This window comes from Symphalangus syndactylus, chromosome 24 (assembly GCF_028878055.3).
Source record: "Symphalangus syndactylus isolate Jambi chromosome 24, NHGRI_mSymSyn1-v2.1_pri, whole genome shotgun sequence".
Classification (NCBI taxonomy): Eukaryota; Metazoa; Chordata; class Mammalia; order Primates; family Hylobatidae; genus Symphalangus; species Symphalangus syndactylus.
Window position 1 is genome coordinate 39,827,701 of NC_072446.2, and position 22,220 is coordinate 39,849,920.

Below are 22,220 nucleotides of genomic sequence, written 5' to 3' on the forward strand. Positions count from 1 at the left end.
AACCTCCACTTCCTGGGTTCAAGTGATCCTCCTGCCTCAGACTGCTGAGTAGCTGGGACTACAGGCACTTGCCACCACACCCGGCTAATTTTTGTATTTTTATTAGAGACAGGGTCTCACCATATTGACCAGGCTGATTTTTTTTTTTTTTTTTTTTTTTTTTTTTTTTGAGACAGAGTCTCACTCTGTTGCCCAGGCTGGAGTGCAGTGGTGCAATCTCGGCTCACTGCAAGCTCCGCCTCCTGGGTTCATGCCATTCTCCTGCCTCAGCATCTCCAAGTAGCTGGGACTACAGGCGGCCGCCACCACGCCCGGCTAATTTTTTTGTATTTTTAGTAGAGATGGGGTTTCACCGTGGTCTCGATCTCCTGACCTCGTGATCCGCCCGCCTTGGCCTCCCAAAGTGCTGGGATTACAAGCGTGAGCCGCCGCGCCCGGCACCACCAGGCTGATCTTGAACTCCCGACCTCAAGTGATCCATCCCCCACCTCCCTCCTGCCTTGGCCTCCCAAAGTGCTAGGATTACAGGTGTGAGCCACCGCACTCAGCCAAAATGCAGGAATTGATTTAGATTCAATTCAAGGCCTTTTCAGTACTGGTGTTCCATGAGTAATAATAAAAGTAATAATTGCCAACATTTACTGAGTGATTCCTTGTGTTAGGCACTGCATTAAGTGCTTTATGTACATTAGCTTATTTTTACTGCTTTTAGCAACCCCGAGTTAGAACTATAATTATCTTCATTGTACAGATGAGGAAACTGAGGCTCAGAAAGGTTAAATAGTTTGCCTGAAGGCCCACAGCTGGTACATGGCAGAGTCTGAATTTTAACCAAGTGGTAAAGATCTCCTCATGATTTCTAGCCCATCAGCTCTTAGATTTCCACTCCTTCTAGTGTCTAGGTTGTTATTAAATAGTCTCCTCTCAGCCCTGCCTGAATCCACTACAAAATCTTTCTAACCCAGAGTAATCTGGAATTGCTTGAATCCAGGGGGCAGAGGCTGCAGTGAGCAGAGATTGCACCACTGCACTCCAGCCTGGGCAGCAGAGTGAGACTCTGTCTCAAAAAAAAAAAAAAAAAAGTAATATTCTAGAAACACAGCTTGCCCTTGCTTACCCCCTGCTCCCCAGCCTGCATGCCAAGCTCTGTGTTAGATGCTGGGTGTGCAGAGCCTGCTCTCAGGGAGGTGGACAGTGACTCCAGCGCCGTGTGACAGATGCCCACTCCCTCTGACCCAGAGCAGGGTGAGGCACAAGTGGATCATGAGGCACCTGCAGGGGTGAGGCAAGCAGGCACAATGGGGGACGGCACATGGCACTGCTGAGTGGGATGCCTTCACCTCTACAGGGAGTGAGAAGGAGGATGGCCCAGAGGCTGGGGGTGAGTGTTGGGCAAAAGGAGAGGAGGCCAGGGAGTTAGTCAGGGGCCAGAGCCTACCAGACGATCCTTAGGCTGTGGTCCTAAAGGGAGTCATGGCCGTCTGTGCAGCAGGGTAGTGGCAGGAGCATCCATGCCCTGCCTTCTGGTTCTGCCCTCCTGCTCCCAGGTCGTGGGGAGTGAAGGACTGAAGGGCAGAGCAGGGAATGTAAGTGCTTGTTGAGGGTTCACTGGTGACGTGGTTGGGTGGTCTTGACCCTAAACATCCACCTGCCACAAGATGATCCAGATTGGCTAGGCGCGGTGGCTCACGCCTGTAATCCCAGCACTTTGGGAGGCCAAGGCAGGTGGATCACGAGGTTAGGAAATCAAGACCATCCTGGCCAACATGGTGAAACTTTATCTCTACTAAAATACAAGAAATTAGCCGGGCATGGTGGCGCATGCCTGTAGTCCCAGCTACTCAGGAGGCTGAAACAGGGGAATTGCTTGAACCCGGGAGGCGGAGGTTGCAGTGAGCCAAGATCGCGCCACTGCACTCCAGCCTATGGGACAGAGCAAGACTCCGTCTCAAAAAAAAAAAAAAAAAAAAAAAACCATCTTCTGATTGGGTCAGCTAGAATAGTCTAGAAAGGAAGCATCTGGGCCAGTGGGTTTTCACCCTGGCTGCACAACAGTATTTGGGGAATGCTTGAAAAATTTCACTGTTAGGTCTCCAGGCCAGGCTCTTTAAGATGAGGATCTCTGATAGCAGAGGGGCCTGGCATCCTTGTTTGCAGAAGCTCCTCAGGGAGTTCCCCTGCATGGCCAGGGTCTGGAATCACTGACCTAGGCCAGGGGTTCTCAGTGTTTGGTACACATCACAATCCCCTGGAAGCTCTCCTTGCCCCAGCCTGGACCCGTGAAATCAAAATAGGATGGAATTTTTTTGTTTGTTTGTTTGTTTATTTTTGAGATGGAGCCTTGCTCTGTCGCCCAGGCTGGAGTGCAGTGGTGCAATCTCAGCTCACTGCAACCTCTGCCTCTTGGGTTCAAGTGATTCTCCTGCCTTAGCCTCCCGAGTAGCTGGACTACAGGCGCATGCCACCACGCCTGGCTAAGTTTTTGTATTTTTAGTAGAGACGGGGTTTCACCCTGTAAGCCAGGATGATCTCGATCTCCTGACCTTGTGATCTGCCCACCTGGGACTCCCAAAGTGCTGGGATTACAGGCGTGAGCCACCGTGCCCAGCCCATCTGTGCTTTTAACAGGCTCCCTGGGTGACTCTGATATGCATGTACGTGTTGAGAACCCTAGATCATACACTTTGGTTATATTTGCCTGGGCTTCTAATGGAAGTCTGGGTCCTGGTGGCTGCTTTGTAAATGCTGATCAGAGATTGCTAAGAAGGGTGAGACCCTCCTTATGAAGCAGCAAGTGTTTGAGGACCTCCGACACTCTTGGCTCTCCTCTTCACAGAGCAGAACAGAAATGATGGCAAGGCCGGGCACGGTGGTTCACGCCTGTAATCCCAGCACTTTGGGAGGCCGAGCGGGCAGATCACTTGAGGTCAGGAGTTTGAGACCAGCCTGGCCAACTTGGCAAAACACCATCTCTACTAAAAATACAAAAATTAGCCAGGCGTGGTGGTGTGCACCTGTAATCCCAGCTACTTGGGAGCTTGGGAGGCTGAGGCAGGAGAATCACTGGAACCTGGGAGGCAGAGGCTGTAGTGAGCTGAGATCACGCCACGGCACTCCAGCTTGGGCAACAGAGTAAGACTCTGTCTCAAAAAAAAAAAAAAAAGGGCAGCAGTTTATGGAATGTCTTACTGAATGTTCCCATCCACCATCAACAGGCCCCTGCCCTCTGGGAGTTCACCTGTGTGGTGGGTGGAGCAGCCCTGCACCTGTACTGCAAACTCCTAGCTCCAGCCTCACCCTGCAGTGCTCTTCTGAGCCTCTCTCTACTGAGCATCGTAAGAAGGAACAAATGAAGAAGAGGTGTGCTGATCGTGTAACTGGTTAACTTTGTGCTATGGTCAGAGGATAGAGGTGCTTGAGTGCTAGCCTGAGTGTTGCCGATTGCTTACAGTGAGAAGTCATTTAATTATTCATTTAACAAATATTTTCTGAGGATCTACCTTGTACCAGGCCTTGGGAACACCAGGGTGAGCAAAATCAACCTTGTGGGTTGACTCTGCCTGGGGAGACAGACAGTAGCTGGGCAAAGAAGTCCATAATGAACTTGTTCTATGAGTTAGGATGGGAGCTGTCTTCATGAAGGATGCAGGGATAGGGAATAATGTGTGTGTGTGTGTTGCGGGAGGTGGATTCTTTTTTTTTTTTTTTTTTTTTTTTTGAGATGAAGTCTCACTCTGTGGCCTAGGCTGGAATGCAGTGGTGCGATCTCAGCTCATTGCAACCTGTGTCTCCCGGGTTCAAGTGACTCTCCTGCCTCAGCCTCCTGAGTAGTGGGGACTACAGGCATGTGCCACCACGCCTGGCTAATTTTTGTATTTTTTAGTACAGACGGGGTTTCACCATATTGGCCAGGTTGGCTTCAAACTCCTGACCTCGTGATCCACCCACCTTGGCCTCCCAAAGTACTGGGATTACAGGCGTGAGCCACCGCACCCGGCCAGGGGGAGGCAGATTCTTTTTTTTTTTTTGAGATGGAGTCTTGCTCTGTCCCCCAGGCTGGAGTGCAGTGGCGCGATCTCGGCTCATTGCAAGCTCCGCCTCCCGGGTTCACACCATTCTCCTGCCTCAGCCTCCCGAATAGCTGGGACTACAGGCGCCCGCCAACACGCCCGGCTATTTTTTTGTATTTTTAGTAGAGATGGTGTTTCACCGTGTTAGCCAGGATGGTCTCGATCTCCTGACCTCGTGATCTGCCCGCCTCGGCCTCCCAAAGTGCTGGGATTACAGGCTTGAGCCACTGCGCCCGGCCCGGGAGGCAGATTCTTAAAGTGGTCAGGGAAGGTCTCTGAGGAGCTGACAGTTGACCTAGTCCTGCAGGGTGCAGAGGAGCCTGACATGTAATGATGGAAGACAGAAGGGAAGGCACGTGCAAAGGCCCTGAGGTGACAGCATGTTTTGTGAGTTTGAGAAATGAGAAGGCCAGAGCGGCTGGTGAAGGAGATCAATGGGGAGCGATATGAGGGCCGAGGTCACAGGCCCAGACATGCAGGGCTGTGATTAGGATGTAACATCTTCAGCAGGAGAGCAGCCTGCATTTTATCTCCCAGATAAGAGAGTGCATCAGGGTTTGAACGAAGGGAAGTAAGAATGACAATATGGGCCAGGTGTGGTGACTGATTCCTGTAACCCCAGCTACTCGGGAGGCTGAGGTGGGAGGATCACTTGAGCCCAGGAGGTTGAGGCTGCAGTGAGCTGTGATGGCGCCGCTGCACTCCAGCCTGGGTGACAGAGCAAGACCCTGTCTCTGAAAAAAAGAACAAAATGGAATGTCGTCTACATTTTGGGGACATGGACTTAAAGTTTTTTTTTTTTTTTTTGAGACAGAGTCTCACTCTGTCGCCCAGGCTGGAGTGCAGTGGCACAATCTCGGGCTCACTGCAACCTCTGCCTCCCGGGTCCAAGCGATTCTCCTGCCTCAGCCTCCCGAGTAGCTGGGGTTATAGGCACATGCCATCACACCCGGCTAATTTTTTGTATTTTTGGTAGAGACGGGTTTTCACCGTGTTAGCCAGGAAAGTGTCGATCTCCTGACCTCATGATCCGCCTGCCTCAGCCTCCCAAAGTGCTGGGATTACAGGCATGAGCCACCGCGCCTGTCCTGACATGGACTTAACGTTTGACCTCATGTGTGACCTGTGTAAGTCACCGCTGCTCTATGGACCCCCTTTGTGGGAGGACTGGCCCAGTTATCTGTGTCTAGCCGTGTGTCTAAGGAGCCTCTGGCCATCCACACAGAAACTGAATGTAAAGAGTGTCCGTCACGCACGTGGCTGGGACAGTGAGAACCTCTGGAAGCTGAGTCGCAGATGTTTGTTCATCACTGAGTGAAGTGGTTGCTCTTCTTGACGCTGCTATTGTCCCCAGGGCAGCCGACCCGTAAATACCGTAAATACCGAGCTGGCCTTATTTCACATCAGTCTCATTATTCTTCTTCCCAGGAGAAAGAGAAAGAGAAAGAGGTCTGCCCTGTACAGTGGCTGGGAGGAGGTGGGAGGGAGGCGGCAGGAGGCAGTGTGGCTATGTGGCTGGAGACTGGCTGGTGAGGCTGGGCGCTGGGCTCTGGGCAGGTGTCATTTTTATGAATGATTTCCTGCCAGGTAGAGGAGCTGACTCAGCCGGTGGCCTCCCATGGGCTGGTGCAGGCCTGCTTTTCCGGAGCCCAATGCTAATCTGCCTGGGGCAGCTGGCTCTGGGGAAGGAAGGGCCTCCCACAGAGGGGAGGGCAACTGTGCATCTTGGCAACTTTTCTCCCCTCAGAGCTTTTCTTAGCTTGTCGGGGTGGGCCGTGGGGAAGGGAGTACAACCCACCCAGTCTCCCCTCCCCCTTTTCGCTCCCTTTCTCCTGCTCCCCTCTCCAGCCTGCTGTCAGCCGGTTGCAGCTCCACTGCCTGCACTGCCTTCAGCAGATGTGGGAGCGGGTGAAGGCTCCCTGAGAAAACCCCTCCACCCAGCAGGTCTCTGCAGCCACCCCTGGAAGCCAGGAGGCTCCTGGGGTGGGCAGTGTTGGGGGTGGCAGCAGTGGGGAGGGATTCCACCTTTCCACCCATGCACCAGCTCCTGGAGCGCTCTCCCCAGAGATTCCTAGTGCTGGCTCTGTCATCTCCTCCAGGTCAGAGCAATCATTCCAGAGAGAAGCTCTTCTGTGCTTGTGGCCAGCGTGGGAGGGTTTTCAGGCCTGTCTCAAAGCCCAGGCAGAAGATGTGTCTCTGAGCTTGGGTGTATTTGGCATCAGAGAGGGAAAGAGGGAGGGGGATTTGTGGAATGTCTGACAACCTTTTAGCCTTCAGGAATGCCTGTCTTCAGTCCCTTGCCTGCCTGGGGCCTTTACAGAGCTCTCTATCCTGTGGACACCTTAGTTCATTGAATTCTTACATTAAGAAGCAGTTATTATTTTCCCCATTTTACAGATTAGGAAACAGGCCCAGAGAGGGAAACTCATTTGCCCAAAGTTACACAGCAACCAAGTAGGGGCATGCGGCTCCAAACCAAGTCTGCCCAGCCCCAAAGCCATTCTGTCCACTTCCCTGGCTCCTGGAGGCAAAGCCTATGAAGCAGGTGAATGTGTAGGAAACTACTCTGTTGTCAGGCACCAGAAGAGAAGTAGGGGATGGGGAGTCAGGGGCTTGGGTCTAACCTGCTAACAATCTTGGGCAGACTCTGTTCATCCTCTGCTCCTCTATGACCCCATCTGTAGCACGAAAGGCTTACATTGGGTGCTTTTTTTGGTTTGTTTTTGTTTTTGAGACACAGTCCCCTCTGTCACCCAGACTGGAGTGCAGTGGCGCCATCTTGACTCAGTGCAACCTCTGCCTCCCGTTTTCAAGCAATTCTCCTGCCTCAGCCTCTGGAGTAGCTGGGATTGCAGGCGCGTGCCACCATGCCTAAGGCTGATTTTTTTCATTTTTAGTAGAGACAGGGTTTCAACATGTTGGCCAGGCTGGTCTTGAACTCCTGACCTCAGTCTCCCAAAGTGCTGGGATTACAGGCATGAGCTAACGCACCTGGCCTACACTGGGTGCTTTTGAGATCCCTGTTAGTGCCAACATTCTTTCCTTCTGAAATGACCTCACCAAGGCCCAGAGTTCTCCAGGGGGCTGGACACTGGCATGCGTGGGCAATCTGACCTGCCAGAGCACCTTCCAGTGGCTCCTCTTTCACTCGCCCTCTGAGGCTTGCTCAGCTCAGAAAAGGAAAAGTGCTACTGGTTATCGGTGGGTGCTGAGCTGAGCAGGAAAAGCTGAGCCCTAATCCCAGTATTCCCTGGAAGGGTCTGCATGACCTTGGGCAAGTCACTAGCCTGCTCAAGAGAACAGGGACCATGTCCCACCTCTTGCCTCCATCCTAGGGGATCAGGGGAGACGATGGATGTTAGTGGGCTCTGGGATAAGCTTACGGAAGGAGGACCTTCCAGTTTCCTCCCTCTCAGGTGTTGATGAGATTGGGCCTGCTATAATTATCAACACTTCTAAGCAATTTGCAGGCGGCTGCAGGCAGTGGGAGCTGAGGGGAGGAGGTAGCCTCTGGAGGGCCTAGAAGATCTTTTTGCTAGATTTAGAGCAACTGGGTCCAGGTCTCCTCCTCCTACCAGTCTTGTCTGCAGGCCAAGCCATGCCTGCTCCTGCATCCTGGTCTTTGCCTCTGAGAAGAGCTCTCACCCTACTAGCCCAGAGCGGGAAGGAGCAGCAAGGTGGCTGGTGATGCTGAAAATAAGGTTGAATGTCCTCATATGACAGCAGTTTGAACAGATCAGCAAGTTCAACCACACAGAAGAGCCTGGAAGCCCCTCTCAGTGATACCTAAGAGGGAGGTCTCTGGAACCAGCCTGCCAGTTTCCTCCCTCCAGCCCTACTCTTACTGCCTGGGGGCCCATGGGCAAGTCTCCCTGCCATGGTTTCCCCATCTCTGAAATGGAAGCAGTGGCAACTCCGGGGCTGGAGGAGTAAATGCAGCAAAGCATGTGTGTTTGGCACCCACAGTGAGCCACAGTCAACGACAGCCAGCACCGCTGGGGGTGGTTGCTGTCATCGCTGGCATTATGCCTCACCCAGCCCATTTCTTGCACTATGTTGGACACTGTCCCAGGATGGAGGCAACCATCTCTGTCCCCGACACAGTGCCCTGACAGGCCTTCCCATCTGAGCACTGGATGCCTGCACTGCACTTTTTTTTGTTGTTTGTTTTTTGTTTTTTTGTACACAGAATCTTTTTCTATTCCCCAGGCTGTAGATGCAGTGGTGTGATCTTGGCTCACTGCAACCTCTGCCTCCTGGGTTCAAGTGATTCTCCTGCCTCAGCCTCCTGAGTAGCTGGGATTACAGGCACCTGCCACCATGCCTGGCTAATTTTTGTATTTTTAGTAGAGACAGGGTTTCACCATGTTGGCCAGGCTGGTCTTGAACCCCTGACCTCAGGGGATCCGCCCACCTTGACCTCTCAAAGTGCTGGGATTATAGGCTTGAGCCACCGCGCCTGGCCACTTCTATTTATTTTTTTTGAGACCGAGTTTCACTCTTGTTGCCCAGGCTGGAGTACAATGGCGCCATCTCGGCTCACTGCAACCTCTGCCTCCCAGGTTCAAGCAATTCTCATGCCTCAGCCTCCTGAGTAGCTGGAATTACAGGCACGTGCCACCACGCCCTGCTAATTTTTATATTTTTAGTAGAGATGGGGTTTCACCATGTTGGCCAGGTTGGTCTTGAACTCCTGACTTCAGGTGGTCTGCCTGCCTCAGCCTCCCAAAGTGCTGGGATTACAGGCATGAGCCACCGCGCCCAGCCATTTCTCTCTCTTTTTTTTTTTTTAATAGAGACAGTCTCACTATTGAGACTGTTGCCCAGGCTGGCCTCGAACTTCTGGGCTCAAGTGATCCTCCCACCTCAGCCTCTCAAAGTGCTGGGATTACAGGTGTTAGCCACCACACCCAGCCTGCACTGCACTTCTCTATGCATCTGTCTCACCGTCTGGATGGTGAATTCCTGGAATTCTGGGCTTCCAGAATTCTGATGCACCCCATGGCTGACACCGGCTGACATTGCTGGAAGGACATGTTAACAGTCTTAGAAGGGTGTGGAGGGGAGGCAGGGCTCCTCCCCCTGCACTACGCTGTGCTTTCTCCTCTACCTCCGGTTTCTCCTCAGAAGAGTGGGGAGCTGTGGTCATTTCACAAACCCTGTAACACTGAGAGAGGCGGAATGTGACTCAGACTGCCCAGGGAAAGAGGGGCTGCCAACCACGCCCTTCCTCTTTCATTCGCACCTGCACATCCTGAGCCGGTGGTTTGTGCTCCTCTGTGAGAGCTGATAAACTGGCCTATAGGGAGGCCCAGAGCCATTCCCCATCGCATCTCCCCAAGTGGGGCTTTCTAAAAGATCCCGAACCTAGGAGGTGCTTGATAAGTGATTGCTTGATACATGCTTATGAGGTGGGGTTTGCTTCTCCCAGGCACTGACAAAGTAGATAGAGCTGACAAGTAATAGCCTCTGAATTGCCAAAGGCGATGTCAAGCTTCCACCATTGAGGTTTGAGCTAGAGGGGTACAAATCAGAGGTGAAACAAATGTGGGGAGCTAAGAGTCAGGGCTCTTTGGGGGCACACAGTGCTGTCAGCACTGCTGAGACTTCACATTTCTGCACGGACTCTTTTTTTTTTTTTTTTTTTTTTTTTTGAGACGGAGTCTCGCTCTGTCGCTCAGGCTGGAGTGCAGTGGCGCAATCTCGGCTCACTGCAAGCTCCGCCTCCCGGGTTCACGCCATTCTCCTGCCTCAGCCTCTCCAAGTAGCTGGGACTACAGGCGCCCGCCACCACGCCCGGCTAATTTTTTTGTATTTTTAGTAGAGACGGGGTTATCACTGTGGTCTCGAACTCCTGACCTCGTGATCCGCCCGCCTCGGCCTCCCAAAGTGCTGGGATTACAAGCGTGAGCCACCGTGCATGGACTCTTAGCAGTGAGGGCCAGAAGACGCAATGGGCCTGAATGAGATTCACGTGCTGCAAGACCAACCATGCTGGTTCAGTTAACACTCAGGGAGCCATGTGGTCAAGGGCAGCATTGGGGCCTACATCCTGGAGATACCAAGATCCAATAAAGCAAGCGTTTATTAAACACAATACACCAGGCCCTGGGCCTCTGAGACGGAGATGATGCAGTCTCTGCCCTGGGTAACCCCAGGTGGACACATGCCAGACACCAGGTGATTAAGAACCATTTGAGGCCAGGCGCGGTGGCTTATACCTGTAATCCAAGCACTTTGGGAGGCCAAGGCAGGTGGATCACCTGAGATCAGGAGTTCAAGACAAGCCTGGCCAACAAGGTGAAACCCCATCTCTACTAAAAATACAAAAAATTAGCTGGGCATGATGGTGGGCACCTGTAAATCCCAGCTACTCGGGAGGCTGAGGTAGGAAAATCACTTGAACCCAAGGAGGCGGAAGTTGCAGTCAGCCAAGATTATGCCATTGCACTCCAGTCTGGGCGACAAGAGCAAAATTTCGTCTCAAAACCAACAAAAAAAATGGGTTCCTTTGTTCCACTGCGAAGAAGAGCAGTGCAGGCATCCCATGCTCAGATGGGAAGGCCTGGTTCCTGGGGTGGGTGGCACTTAGGAAGCAAGCATCTAACTAGTTGCAGGGCCATGTGTGAGTCACCTGTTTCCATGCCTCAGTTTCCCCACCTGTCGTACAGTCTTGCATGATCCAGCCTCTGTTTCTCCTCTTGCCTCGTATCTGGCCAGCCTCTCAGTGCCTGCACTCCCTCTGCTGCTGCAGCCTCCAGTGGCCTCCCAGGCTAACTCCTCCTCATTAGTCACGTCTCAGCTCAAGCATCACCTCCAGGAGGCCTTCCCTGGCCACCTGGCTCTGCATCCTCTCACACCCCATCATGCCTTATGACACTTGACATCATGTGCAACGTGTATTTATCTGTTGCCCTTTTTAGTGGCTTTCTCTTCTTGGCCCAAAGGCTGGCACTGAATAAATATTTGTTGAATGAATGAATGAACTAATGAATGAACAAATGAGCACGTGTGCTGTGGGACTCAGATGACCCCACAGCTGGGACTCAGTGCCCTAGGAGGGGAGGGACACAATGTGTTCCTAAGCCATGGGCCAGAGTCAGGGAATCCCACATAGAAACTGGCTTCCCCTGGGCTTCCGGAGGCTGCCAGGGAGCACCACTGCCTTGGGCCTCCCGCCCAGAACAAGAACAGGCCCTTCCTGGAGCCACTATTGTGGTCAGCATTGTCGTGGTCCTTGCTGCCCTCACAGCTGTGCTCCCTGGAACTCCCAGGTGGCTGTGTGTGTGTGTGTGTGTGTGTGTGTGTGTGTGTGTAGTGGGGTGGGCGTGGGAGAAACCTGGAGCCCTGACCCTGAAGCCACCTGCCTCAGTGGGTTGGGCAGGGAGGCTTCTTGAAGATTGACCCCCAACCTGAGTCTTGCCAGCGGAAGGGGAATTAGGCTGGTGGGGAAGGTGGGGGGATGGGCGTGGTGTATTCTAGGCTCAGGGATCCCAGGGCTGCGGGAGGACGGCCAAAGCTGGAGCGCCAGTCGTGCAGGCCAGAGCTAATGGGGCTTTGCCTACCATGCCAGGCGCTGCTTCTGGAGGGTGGGGCAGGCAGAAGGATTTGAAATGAGGTAGCAACAGCACAATCAGAATTGTGTTGTTCAAAGGCCTTCCTGTCACGGGGAGAGGATAGGCCACCACAGGTTCTTTCCTATCTCCCCCTTTCCCCTCTAGACCTTACCCCCTCCAAAATGGAGGCATTTTGTTTGTTTTAGCTCAGAACCCAGTTCCTCATGCACTGTCATTGTAAACAGACCGGAGGCCAGAACAAAGGAAGATTCTTTTTTATTATTTTTTCCTCCTTTAAAGACTTGCTTAATGAGAACTGCCGACATGGGGTAAAGTAGAGCATGCCCAAGCTGTGAGAGGTGTGGGGGTCCCCTAGACTGGGGAACTGAGGCCCAGGGAGAGGCACTGCCTGGCAAGGAGCATCCCTCTGCATCCCAGGTGGGGTGGGCGCTCCATACACCAGTGTGATGGGAAAAGTGGAGGTGATGAGTGTCCTCACCTGGGCATAGCCTGGCCCTCATGAGATGGAACGTGCAGGGAGCCTTTTGGGGGAGGGTTCAGGAGGAGAACTGGGTGGTTTGCCCAGGAACTCAGAAGGAGTATTGCCTAGGCGGGTGGGTAGTGTGTGGAAGGACACCTGAGGCAGACAGAACACACAGAGACCCAAGGGAGAAAGAAGAACGGCTGGGTTTAGAGACATGGACGTAAGCGAAAGGGCAGAGCCAAGGAGGTAGCAGGACAGGAGGGAGGGGCTTAATAACACACCTGAAGCCCATGGTCCAGGTTTGATTTCATTTAACTTAGTTTACTCTGGACCCCCAAGTCTCTCTCAAATTGGAATGGCCTTTTTTTCCTTTTGAAGGGGGATTCTTTAGGAGGAAGGGCAGAGAGGGCACCAAGCAAGTAGATATTGTCTCTAATAAAAGTTTTGGTCATGGCCAGGTGCAGTGGCTCACTCCTGTAATCCCAGCACTGGGAGGCTGAGACAGGAGGATCGCTTGAGCCCAGGAGTTCAAGACCAGCCTAGGCAACATGGCAAGATCTCTATCTCTACAAAAAAAAAAAAAAAAAAAAAATACAAAAATTAGCTAGGCATGGTGATGTGCACCTAGTCCCAGCTACCTAGGAGGCTGAGGTGGGAGGATTGCTTGAGCCTGGGAGGTCGACGCTGCAGTGAGCTGTGATTGCACCACTGCACTCCAGCCATGGCGACAGAGTGAGACTGTCTCAAAAAAAAAAAAAAAAGTTTTGAGGGTGAGATGAAGTAAAAGACTGGAATGTTCTTCGAAACATTGGGCTAGAGATTGTCATTTGTTTTTGCCACTTAAATCCAGGTGCTCTGGGCTAACCTGATTGGGCCCCTGACGCAAAAGCGCCTCCTGGTGGGTGGTTCTGAAAATACTGAATACTTTCCTCCCCCTGCCACCCAGTAGCAATCTTAATAATACAAATACAGCTTTTTTTTTTTTTTTTTTTTTCCTGCAGAACAAAATTCCTAGAAGCTGAAGGGCTGAGTTGCTGAACATGAGCATTTTACTTTTAGGCGGATTACATCAAAGTCTCTTTCCAAAAACGTTTGCACCAATTTGCACCCCCTTTTTGATGCATTTAAATATTAAACACCAAGATAAGACTGGGTGGATCCCTCCCCTGAAGTGTCCTGTCCATAAATGAAAGAGCTGGGGCCGAGCTCACGGTGGCTCACGCCTGTAATCCCAGCACTTTGGGAGGCCAGGGTGGGAGGATTGCTTGAGCTCAGGAGTTCGAGACCAGCCTGGGAAACATAGGGAGACCTCCGTCTCTTAAACAAACTTAAAAAAAAATGGCTGGATTAAACAACAACAGTTTCAGGGACCCAGTCTTTTCTGAACAGTGTCTCCCCTGCTCAGCTCTCACAGACCATTGAGGTGGGCGGGGTTAGACCCATTTACAGGTGGACCTGCAGGGCCAGGTCACATAGCCAGTGGGTCTGAGCCGGCTTTTCTTCCCAAGCCTGTCTGATCCCCCAAACCCTTGGCTGCCCCCACTCTGCCCCCCGCCTCCCAGCCCTTCCAGCTGCAGCCTTTTCACTCATTACACCACCACTCAGCTCTGAGTGGCTACCCTGGCGGGCTCTCTGCTTAGCGTCGGAGACACCACAGTGAGCAAAGACATATGTTTTATGTGCCCTTGAAGAGTCTCCCAGACAAACGTGTCATTGCAATCAGAGCCAAATGACCAGGGGCAAGTGGCACAGATGAATGCCGGGCAGAGGAGCCTGCAGGTGGGTGGAATGCAGCCTGTCTCTGTGGTGAAAGTGTGGGGTGACCCTGGGGTTTTAAGCAGGGGATGGTGACCAAAAAAGCCAGCAGAAAGACCAGTGTGTGGTTTTGAAGCTGCTGTCCTAGCCTCCCTGTGCCTCATGTGTCCCTTGGAGCTACACCTGGGTCTCTGTGCCCGCGGGGCTGCGGTGAGGCTCCCCGAATGTGGGGACCGTGTGGCCGTTGAGCCCTTCTCCGGCAGCTATGGCTGAGGTGCCAGACACTTCCGCCCTGTGCTCTCTCTGTGGTTGGCTACGGGGGCTGAGACACCTCCGGCCAGTCTTGAGGGGAGCAGGAGGAGGCTGCTGGACTGTCCCCACGGTAGCCGCAGGGCCTCTTCACTCCCTCCTGTCTCTGTGGCTCCAGGGGCCCAGCTCAGCCTCTTCCTGCCGTTTGTCCAAGCCCTGGGGCTCCTCAGGAGGGCGGGCTTGTCGCTTGTTTCCACCCCCACCCGCACCTCCCCACTTCCTCTCCTCACCCGCCCCAGGATGTGAGGTGGGACACAGAGAGATGCCCAGCCCTTACTACCAAGGAGTCTTGGGGCTTGAGGGGGCTTTTTTTATGGCCACTCATTTCAGCCCCTAGATCCTGCCGGTCCCATATTCTTCACTGCCTGAGGCCTTCTGGCTCTCAAAGCCAGAAGTCTAGTGCCTTCCTACCAGCCATCTTCACCAGGCCCCTCTCCTGCGCTAGGTCTGTTTAGATGCAGGGGCACAGGGAGTAGGAAAAGGCCTCTGCTGCCGGAGCCCACAGCCCTGTGGGAAGACAGCAGGGCCAGGCGGCAGTCAGGGAGAGAAGCACTTTTCTGGAACTGTGTGAAATGCTGTGGGCTTGGGGGAGGCAGGGGAGGGAGTGGGGGGAGGCAGGGGAGGGAGTGGGGGGAGGCAGGGGAGGAAGAGTCCCAGAACACAAAGGCCTGGTGTGGTGAGAAATTCGGGAGGGAATAAAAGGGAACAAGAGCAAGAAATAGAGACAGGCACACTGTGGTTCATGGTTTTTCCCACAAAACTAAGCTATTTAAATTGAAGAAGTACTTTTTTTTTTTTTTTTTGAGATAGTGTCTCGCTCTGTCACCCAGACTGAAGTGTAATGATGCAATCATAGCTCATTGTAACTTTGAACTTCCAGGCTCAAGCAGTCCTCCTGCCTCAGCCTCTTGAGTAGCTAGGACTACAGGCATGCGCCACCACACCCAGCTAATACATATATATGTATGTGTGTATAATATATATGTAATATACATTATGTGTGTGTGTATATATATTTTATTTTATTTTATTTTTTTGAGACAGTCTCGCATTGTCGCCCAGGCTGGTGTGGTGTGGGATCTTGGTTCACTGCAACCTCCACCTGCCAGGTTCAAGCGATTCTCCTGCCTCAGCCTCCTGAGTAGCTGGGATTACAGCTAGCTACTGTAATAGCTACTGGGCGCCCACCACCACTCCCAGCTAATTTTTTGTATTTTTAGTAGAGACGGGGTTTCACTGTGTTGGTCAGGCTGGTCTCAAACTCCTGACCTTGTGATCCGCCCGCCTTGGCCTCCCAGAGTGCTGGGATTACAGGTGTGAGCCACTGCCCCGGCTCCTCTTAAATTTTTAAGTGCACACTACAGTATTGTTAACTATAACTATAACCACAATGTTGTGCAGAAGACCTCCGGACATTTTTATCTGTGTGACTGAAACTCTATACCCATTGAACAGCAACTCTCCATTCCCCACTCCCCCTCAGCCCCTGGCAATCCCCATTCTACTTTTTTTTTTTTTTTTTTTTTTTTGGAGACAGAGTTTTGCTCTTGTTGCCCAGGCTGGAGTGCAATGGCACGATCTCGGCTCACCTTAACCTCCAACTCCCGGGTTCAAGCAATTCTCCTGCCTCAGCCTCCCAAGTAGCTGGGATTACAGGCATGCGCCACCACGCTCGGCTAATTTTGTATTTTTAGTAGAGACAGGGTTTCTCCATGTTGGTCAGGCTGGCCTCGAACTCCCAACCTCAGGTGATTCGCCTACCTCGGCCTCCCAAAGTGCTGGGATTATAGGCTTGAGCCACTGCACCCGGCTCATTCTACTATTTTTTTTCCCTTTCTTTTTTCTACTTAAAATTTATTTTGTCTTTATTTTTTTTCTTCTACTTTGTTTCTACTTTGGATTCCTCATATAAATGGAATCATGCATTATTTGTCCTTCTATGACTGGTTTGTTTCATTTAGCATAAAGTCATCAAAGTTCATCCATGTGGCAGCACATGACAGGCTTTCTTTATTTTGATAGCTAAATAATATTCCATTGTGTGTACACACCATATGTTGTTTATCCATTCATCTGTGGATGGACCTTTAGGTTGTTTCTACCTCTTGGCTATTGTGAATAATGATGCAATCAATATGGGAGTTCACATATCTCTTGGAGATCCTGATTTCAACTCTTTTGGAAAAATACCTGCAATTGGGATTCCTGGATCATATGGTAGTTCTATTTTTAATTTTTTGAGAAACCTCCATACTGTTTTCTGTAGCAGCTGCACCATTTAACATTCCCACTAACCATGCACAAGGGTTCAACTTCTCCACATCCTTGCCAACACTGTTGTCTTTTTTTTTTTTTTTTAAATAATGGCAGTCCTAACAGGTGTAAGTTGATGGCTCATTGTGGTTTTGATTTGCATTTCTCTGATGATCAGTGAGGTTGAGCACTTTTTCATGTTCTTGTTGACCATTTGCATGCCATCTTTGGAGGGATGCCTATTCAAGTCCTTTGCCTATTTTTTATTTTTATTTTTATTTTATTTTTATTTTTTGAGACGGAGTCTCGCCCAGGCTGGAATGCAATGTTGAGATCTCGGCTCACTGCAACCTCTGCCTCCCGGGTTCAAATGATTCTCCTGCCTCAGCCTCCTGAGTATCTGGATTACAGGTGCCCGCCACCACACTCAGCTAATTCTCATATTTTTAGTAGAGAGAGGGTTTCTTTTTTTTTTTGAGGCTGGTCTTGAATTCTGACCTCGTGATCCGCCCTCCTCGGCTTCCCAAAGTGCTGGGATTACGGGTGTGAACCACCGCACCCGGCATATTTTTATTTGTTTATTTTTTATTTATTTTTATATATTTTTTGAGATGGAGTCTTGCTCTGTTACCCAGGCTGGAGTGCAGTGGCATGATCTCAGCCCACTGCAACCTCCGCCTCCGGGGTTCAAGCAATTCTCCCTGCCTCAGCCTCCCAAGTAGCTGAGATTACAGGTGCCTGCCACCACACCTGGCTAATTTTTGTATTATTTAGTAGAGACGGGGTTTCACCATGTTGGCCAAGCTGGTCTTGAACACCCAACCTCAGGTGATCTGCCCGCCTCAGCCTCCCAAAGTGCTGGGATTACAGGCATGAGCCACCGAGCCTGGCCTATTTGTTTATTTTTTGGGATGCAGTTTCATTATTGTTACCCAATGGAGTGCAGTGGAGTGCAGTGGCACAATCTCGGCTCACTGCAACCTCCGACTCCCACGTTCAAGCAATTCTCCTGCCTCAGTCTCCTGAGTAGCAGGGATTACGGAATTACAGGCCACCACGCCCAGCTAATTTTTGTATTTTTTAGTAGAGACGAGGTTTCAGCACATTGGCCAGGATGGTCTCGATCTGACCTCGTGAATCCACCCTCCTCAGCCTCCCAAAATGCTGGGATTACAGGCGTGAGCCACCGTGCCCGGCCGGATATTAACTTCTTATTACATATACGGTTTGCAAATATTTTCTCCCATTCAGTAGATTGCCTTTCACTCTTGTTTCCTTTGCTGGGCAGAAACTTTTTAGGTTGATGTAGTCCCTCTTTTCTATTTTTGCTTTTCTTGCCTGTGCTTTTGGTGCCATATTCAAGAAATTATTACTAAGGCCAGTGCTATGAAACTTTTCCCCTATATTTTCTCCTGTAAATTTTATAGTTTCAGGTCTTAAGTGTAAGTCTCCAATCCATTTTGAGTTGATTTTTGTGTATTGTGTAAGGAAAGGGTCCAGTTTCATTCTTTCGCATGTGGATATCCAGTTTTTCCAGAGCCATTTGTCGTTTGGTTCTAAGGGCCTTCCTTGGCAGAATAACAACTTTCAGTCCTTTGCAGGTTCCCCGGAGTTTCTTTGGAAATGTTACTGGTCTGTGAAATGGATGAACTAAACTCTCATGACTTTATTATAGTGACAAATTATATTTTAAAACCCAGGATGTGTGATCAAGTACACACATGGCTCTTATGAAGGGAGCAGGTCAGCCAGAAGTGTTCCAGGAAAATTCGGGCCATAGGATCTGTGTCCTTGGAGGCATATGCCTATAGTTCTAGCTACACCTCCCAGCCTGCCTGGCAATCGGCTGTGCATACTTTGGAGTCAGGGTCTGGGCCTAGAGTCCGCCCCCAGTTAACACAAGTTCAGCACACACAAGGGCACTGAGTCCCAGAGAGGCCAAGCCCCTTGCCTGCATCACAGAGCAAGTTGGGCAGAGGCTGGGGCACCCCAGGATCTCCTGGTTCTTCAGCCAGCACTGTTTTAATTGCCCTGTTACCAGCACACGACTCTCTGCATGCGCTAAGGCTTCCTCCCCTGTGGCCAAGAGTGTTTGAGAAAGAGCTTTTCCTTCTGAACTGGAAAACTTCGATTTTGTAGAGATGAGGCTTGCACCATCTTAGTGTCTCCCCCAAGCTGTGGACGTGGTGCCAGCACATGGCAAGAACATGGTCAATGTCTGGGTGAAGGGACAACCAGCAAATTTAGTTGAGAGGCAGCTCTGTGTAAGAGCCAGAATTAAACATTTATTTATTTACTTAGAGACGGACCCTCACTCTGTCACCCAGGCTGGACTACAGTGGGGCGATCTTGGCTCACTGCAACCTCCCGAGTTCAAGCAATTCTCCTACCTCAGCCTCCCTAGTAGCTGGGATTACAGGCATTACAGGCATGCGCCGCCACACCCAGCTATTTTTTTTTTTTTTTTTTTTTTTGAGACAGAGTCTCACTCTGTCACTCAGGCTGGTGTGCAGTGGCGCAATCTCGGCTCACTGCAACCTCCAATTCCTGGGTTCAAGCGATTCTCCTGCCTCACCCTCCCGAGTAGCTGGGACTGCAGGCACCCGCCACCACACCCAGCTAATTTTTGTATTTTTAGTAGAGTAGAGATGGGGTTTCACCATGTTGGCCAGGCTGGTCTCAAACTCCTGACCTCAAATGATCCACCCACCTCAGCCTCCCAAAATGCTGGGATTACAGATGTAAGCGACTGTGCCCCACCTCAGAAGTTAAAAATTTAGATTCTGCTTCCTGCTGTGCTTCAGGTTTGCTGTGTAACATTGGATACGTCCCTTCCTATCCCTGGGGCTCAATGTTCTTGTAGGTTAATAACAGTGGCAACATCAACAATAATAGATAACAGGAGTGCCCTTGGTGTAATCACTCTTACAGACCTGTTTACCCCTCCCAGTCATCCCAAGAGATACAGATGATTAATGCTCTGGTGTGCGGATGAAGACATGGAAGTCCAGAAGAGTTAAGTATTTCGTGCAAAGTCACATAGCTAGTTAGAGGGGCAGCAGGGATTCACACCAGGCAGGCTAGCCTCAGAGACCACCTAATCACTATATGATACTGAGTGGCTAGAAGATTTCTAGGCCTGGCGCCGTGGCTCACGCCTATAATCCCAGCACTTTTGGAGGCCAAGGCAGGCAGATCACGAGGTCGGGAGATCGAGGCCATCTTGGCTAACACGGTGAAACCCTGTCTCTACTAAAAATAGAAAAAAATTAGCCGGGTGTGGTGGCACGCGCCTGTAGTTCTGGCTACTCAAGAGGCTGAGGCAAGAGAATTGCTTGAACCTGGGAAGTGGAGGTTGCAGTAAGCCAAGATCGCACCACTGCACTCCAGCCTGGGTGATAGAACAAGACTCTATCTAAAAAAAAAAAAAAAAAAAGATTTCTTGCTCAGAAATGCAGTGATTCTATGAGCTACAGAAGGTGGCAGATATTTCAATTCTAGCCCTTGGCAAAATTATTCTGGTTGGGTTCTTCTAGGCTTTGTTAAATAGCAGCTGCGCAGATCTCTTCCTGGAAGGAAGGCAGCTATAGGAACAGGGTTACATGGATGGAATTTTGGTCAAAGAGAGGGAGAGGAAAAGCAGACGGCCAGGCCTGCCTCCGTCTCACTGCCTGTCCACAGCCTTGTCAGTATTCCCTGAAGCTCTTCTGCAGCTGTCATCAACGCAGCTGTAGGCCACCTTCAGCCCACCTGGGTATCTCAGTGGGCAGCCAATCTCACCTGCTCTGAAGCCCTCCAGGCAGCAGCCAGAGTCAGCTTCAAAGACAGTAGTCAGATCACATGATGCCCCTGCCTAAAGCCCTCCCATGACCTCGAAGCTCTTGGAATAAAATCCCAGGTGACCCTTTCCCACTGCTTCGACCTTACCTCATATCTCCTCCCCTTCACTCACTGTGCTCTGCCCCAGCGCAGCCCCAGCCAGTGGCCACTGACCATCTGTGGCTGCTGAGTACTTGAAATGTGGCCAGTCTATAAAATACACACCAGATCTCAAAGCCAGAGTGTCAAAAAAAGGATGTAAATCATCTCATTAATTTTTGTATTGATTATATTAAAATGATAATATTTTAATTACATTGGATTATATAAAATATATCAAATTGGGCATGGTGGCTCATGCCTGTAATCCTAGCACTTTGAGAGGCCAAGGTGGAAGGATTGCTTGAGGCCAGGAGTTCGGGCAACAAAGGAAGACCCCATCTCTAAAAAACAAAACTATATATATATATAATTAAAATTAATTTCATCTTGTTTTTTTTTTTTGAGATGGCGTCTCGCTCTGTCGCCCAGGATGGACTGCAGTGGCGCAATCTTGGCTCACTGCAACCTCTGCCTCCTGGGTTCAAGCGATACTCCTGCCTCAGCCTCCTGAGTAGCTGGGACTACAGGCACGTAGCCACCACACCTGGCTAATTTTTTGTATTTTTAGTAGAGATGGGATTTCACTATGTTAGCCAGGATGGTCTTGATCTCCTGACCTTGTGATCTGCCTGCCTCAGCCTCCCAAAGTGCTGGGATTACAGGTATGAGCCACTGCGCCTGGCCTTTTTTTTTTTTTTTTGAGACAGGGTCTCACTTTGTCACCCAAGCTGGAGTGCAGTGGCACAATCTTGGCTCACTGCAGCCTTAACCTCCTGGGCTCAAGTTGTCCTCCCACCTCAGCCTCCTGAGTAGCTGAGGCTATAGGCATGTGGCACTATGCCCGGTTAATTTTTGTATTTTTTGTAGAGATGGGGTTTTGCCACATTGCCCAGGGTGGTCGTGAACTCCTGAGCTCAAGAGATGCTCCTGCCTTGGCCTCCCAAAATGCTTGGATTACACATGAGCCACCACACTCAACCAACTTTATCTTTTTTTTTTTAACTTTATTTTTTATTGAGACAGGGTCTCATCCTGTTGTTCAGGCTGGAGTGCAGTGGTATGATAGCTCACTACAACCTCTGCTTCCTGGGCTTAAGTGATCCTCCTGCCTCAGCCTCCTGAGTAGCTGGGACTACAGGCATGCGCCAGCACACCCGGCTAATTTCACTTCATCTTTTAAAAAAAGTAGTTTTTTTGTTTGTTTGTTTTTTTGAGAAGGAGTCTCACTCTGTCACCCAGGCTGGAGTGCAGTGGCATGATCTGGGCTCACTGCAAGCTCTGCCTCTCGGGTTCAAGCGATTCTCCTGCCTCAGCCTCTGGCTAATTAAAAAAAAAATTTTTTTTTAAGTACAGACTGGATTTCACCATCTTGGCCAGGCTGGTCTCAAACTCCTGACCTCGTGATCCACCCTCCTTGGCCTCCCAAAGTGCTGGGATTACCGGCATGAGCCACCGCACCTGGCCTTAAAAATCCTTTTACGTCGTGGCTCCTGGAAATATTCAAACTCCCTGTGTGGCTCACACTTGTGGTTTGCATTGTTTTCCACTGGGCAGCGCTGTTCTAGCCACACCAGCTTCTGTCTGGTTCCTGGACTGCGCCATGCTCTTCCCAGCCTTGGGCAGGGCCTCGTCTCCCTCCCATCTCCTACAGTGTTTCCGGCCTGGTCACTGGGCCTCCCCAGCACTGTCTCCAAAAGCCCTTTCCCGTGCATGTTTATGTCTTCCTTCCCTGGGTGGAGTGGAGGCTCCTGAGCACAGGCTGTCTGCTCTTGGTCTGGCACCTGGCTGGGGCTGGCCAGAAAGGCCACCTGCTCCCTGTCAGGTGTCTGGAGGAGGGTGGATGGGAACTGGCCCGCATTCTGCAGCTGGAGC

The 22,220-nt window shown here is 50.9% G+C and overlaps 1 protein-coding gene across 10 annotated transcripts in view; it reads left to right on the top strand.

The window, feature by feature from the left end:
• COMMD7 (COMM domain containing 7) overlaps positions 1-22,220 on the top strand; it is a 95,073-nt gene that overhangs the window by 55,181 nt on the left and 17,672 nt on the right. Inside the window, exon 9 of one of the 10 annotated variants that reach the window (XM_063633828.1) lies at positions 13,112-13,262. The exons of the other annotated variants lie outside the window; for them this stretch is intronic. Within the exon in view, the coding sequence (XP_063489898.1) occupies positions 13,112-13,125 (14 nt within the window). The 3' untranslated portion in view covers positions 13,126-13,262. Of the gene's footprint in view, positions 1-13,111; positions 13,263-22,220 lie in introns of those variants that run through there. 10 annotated transcript variants of the gene reach the window in all.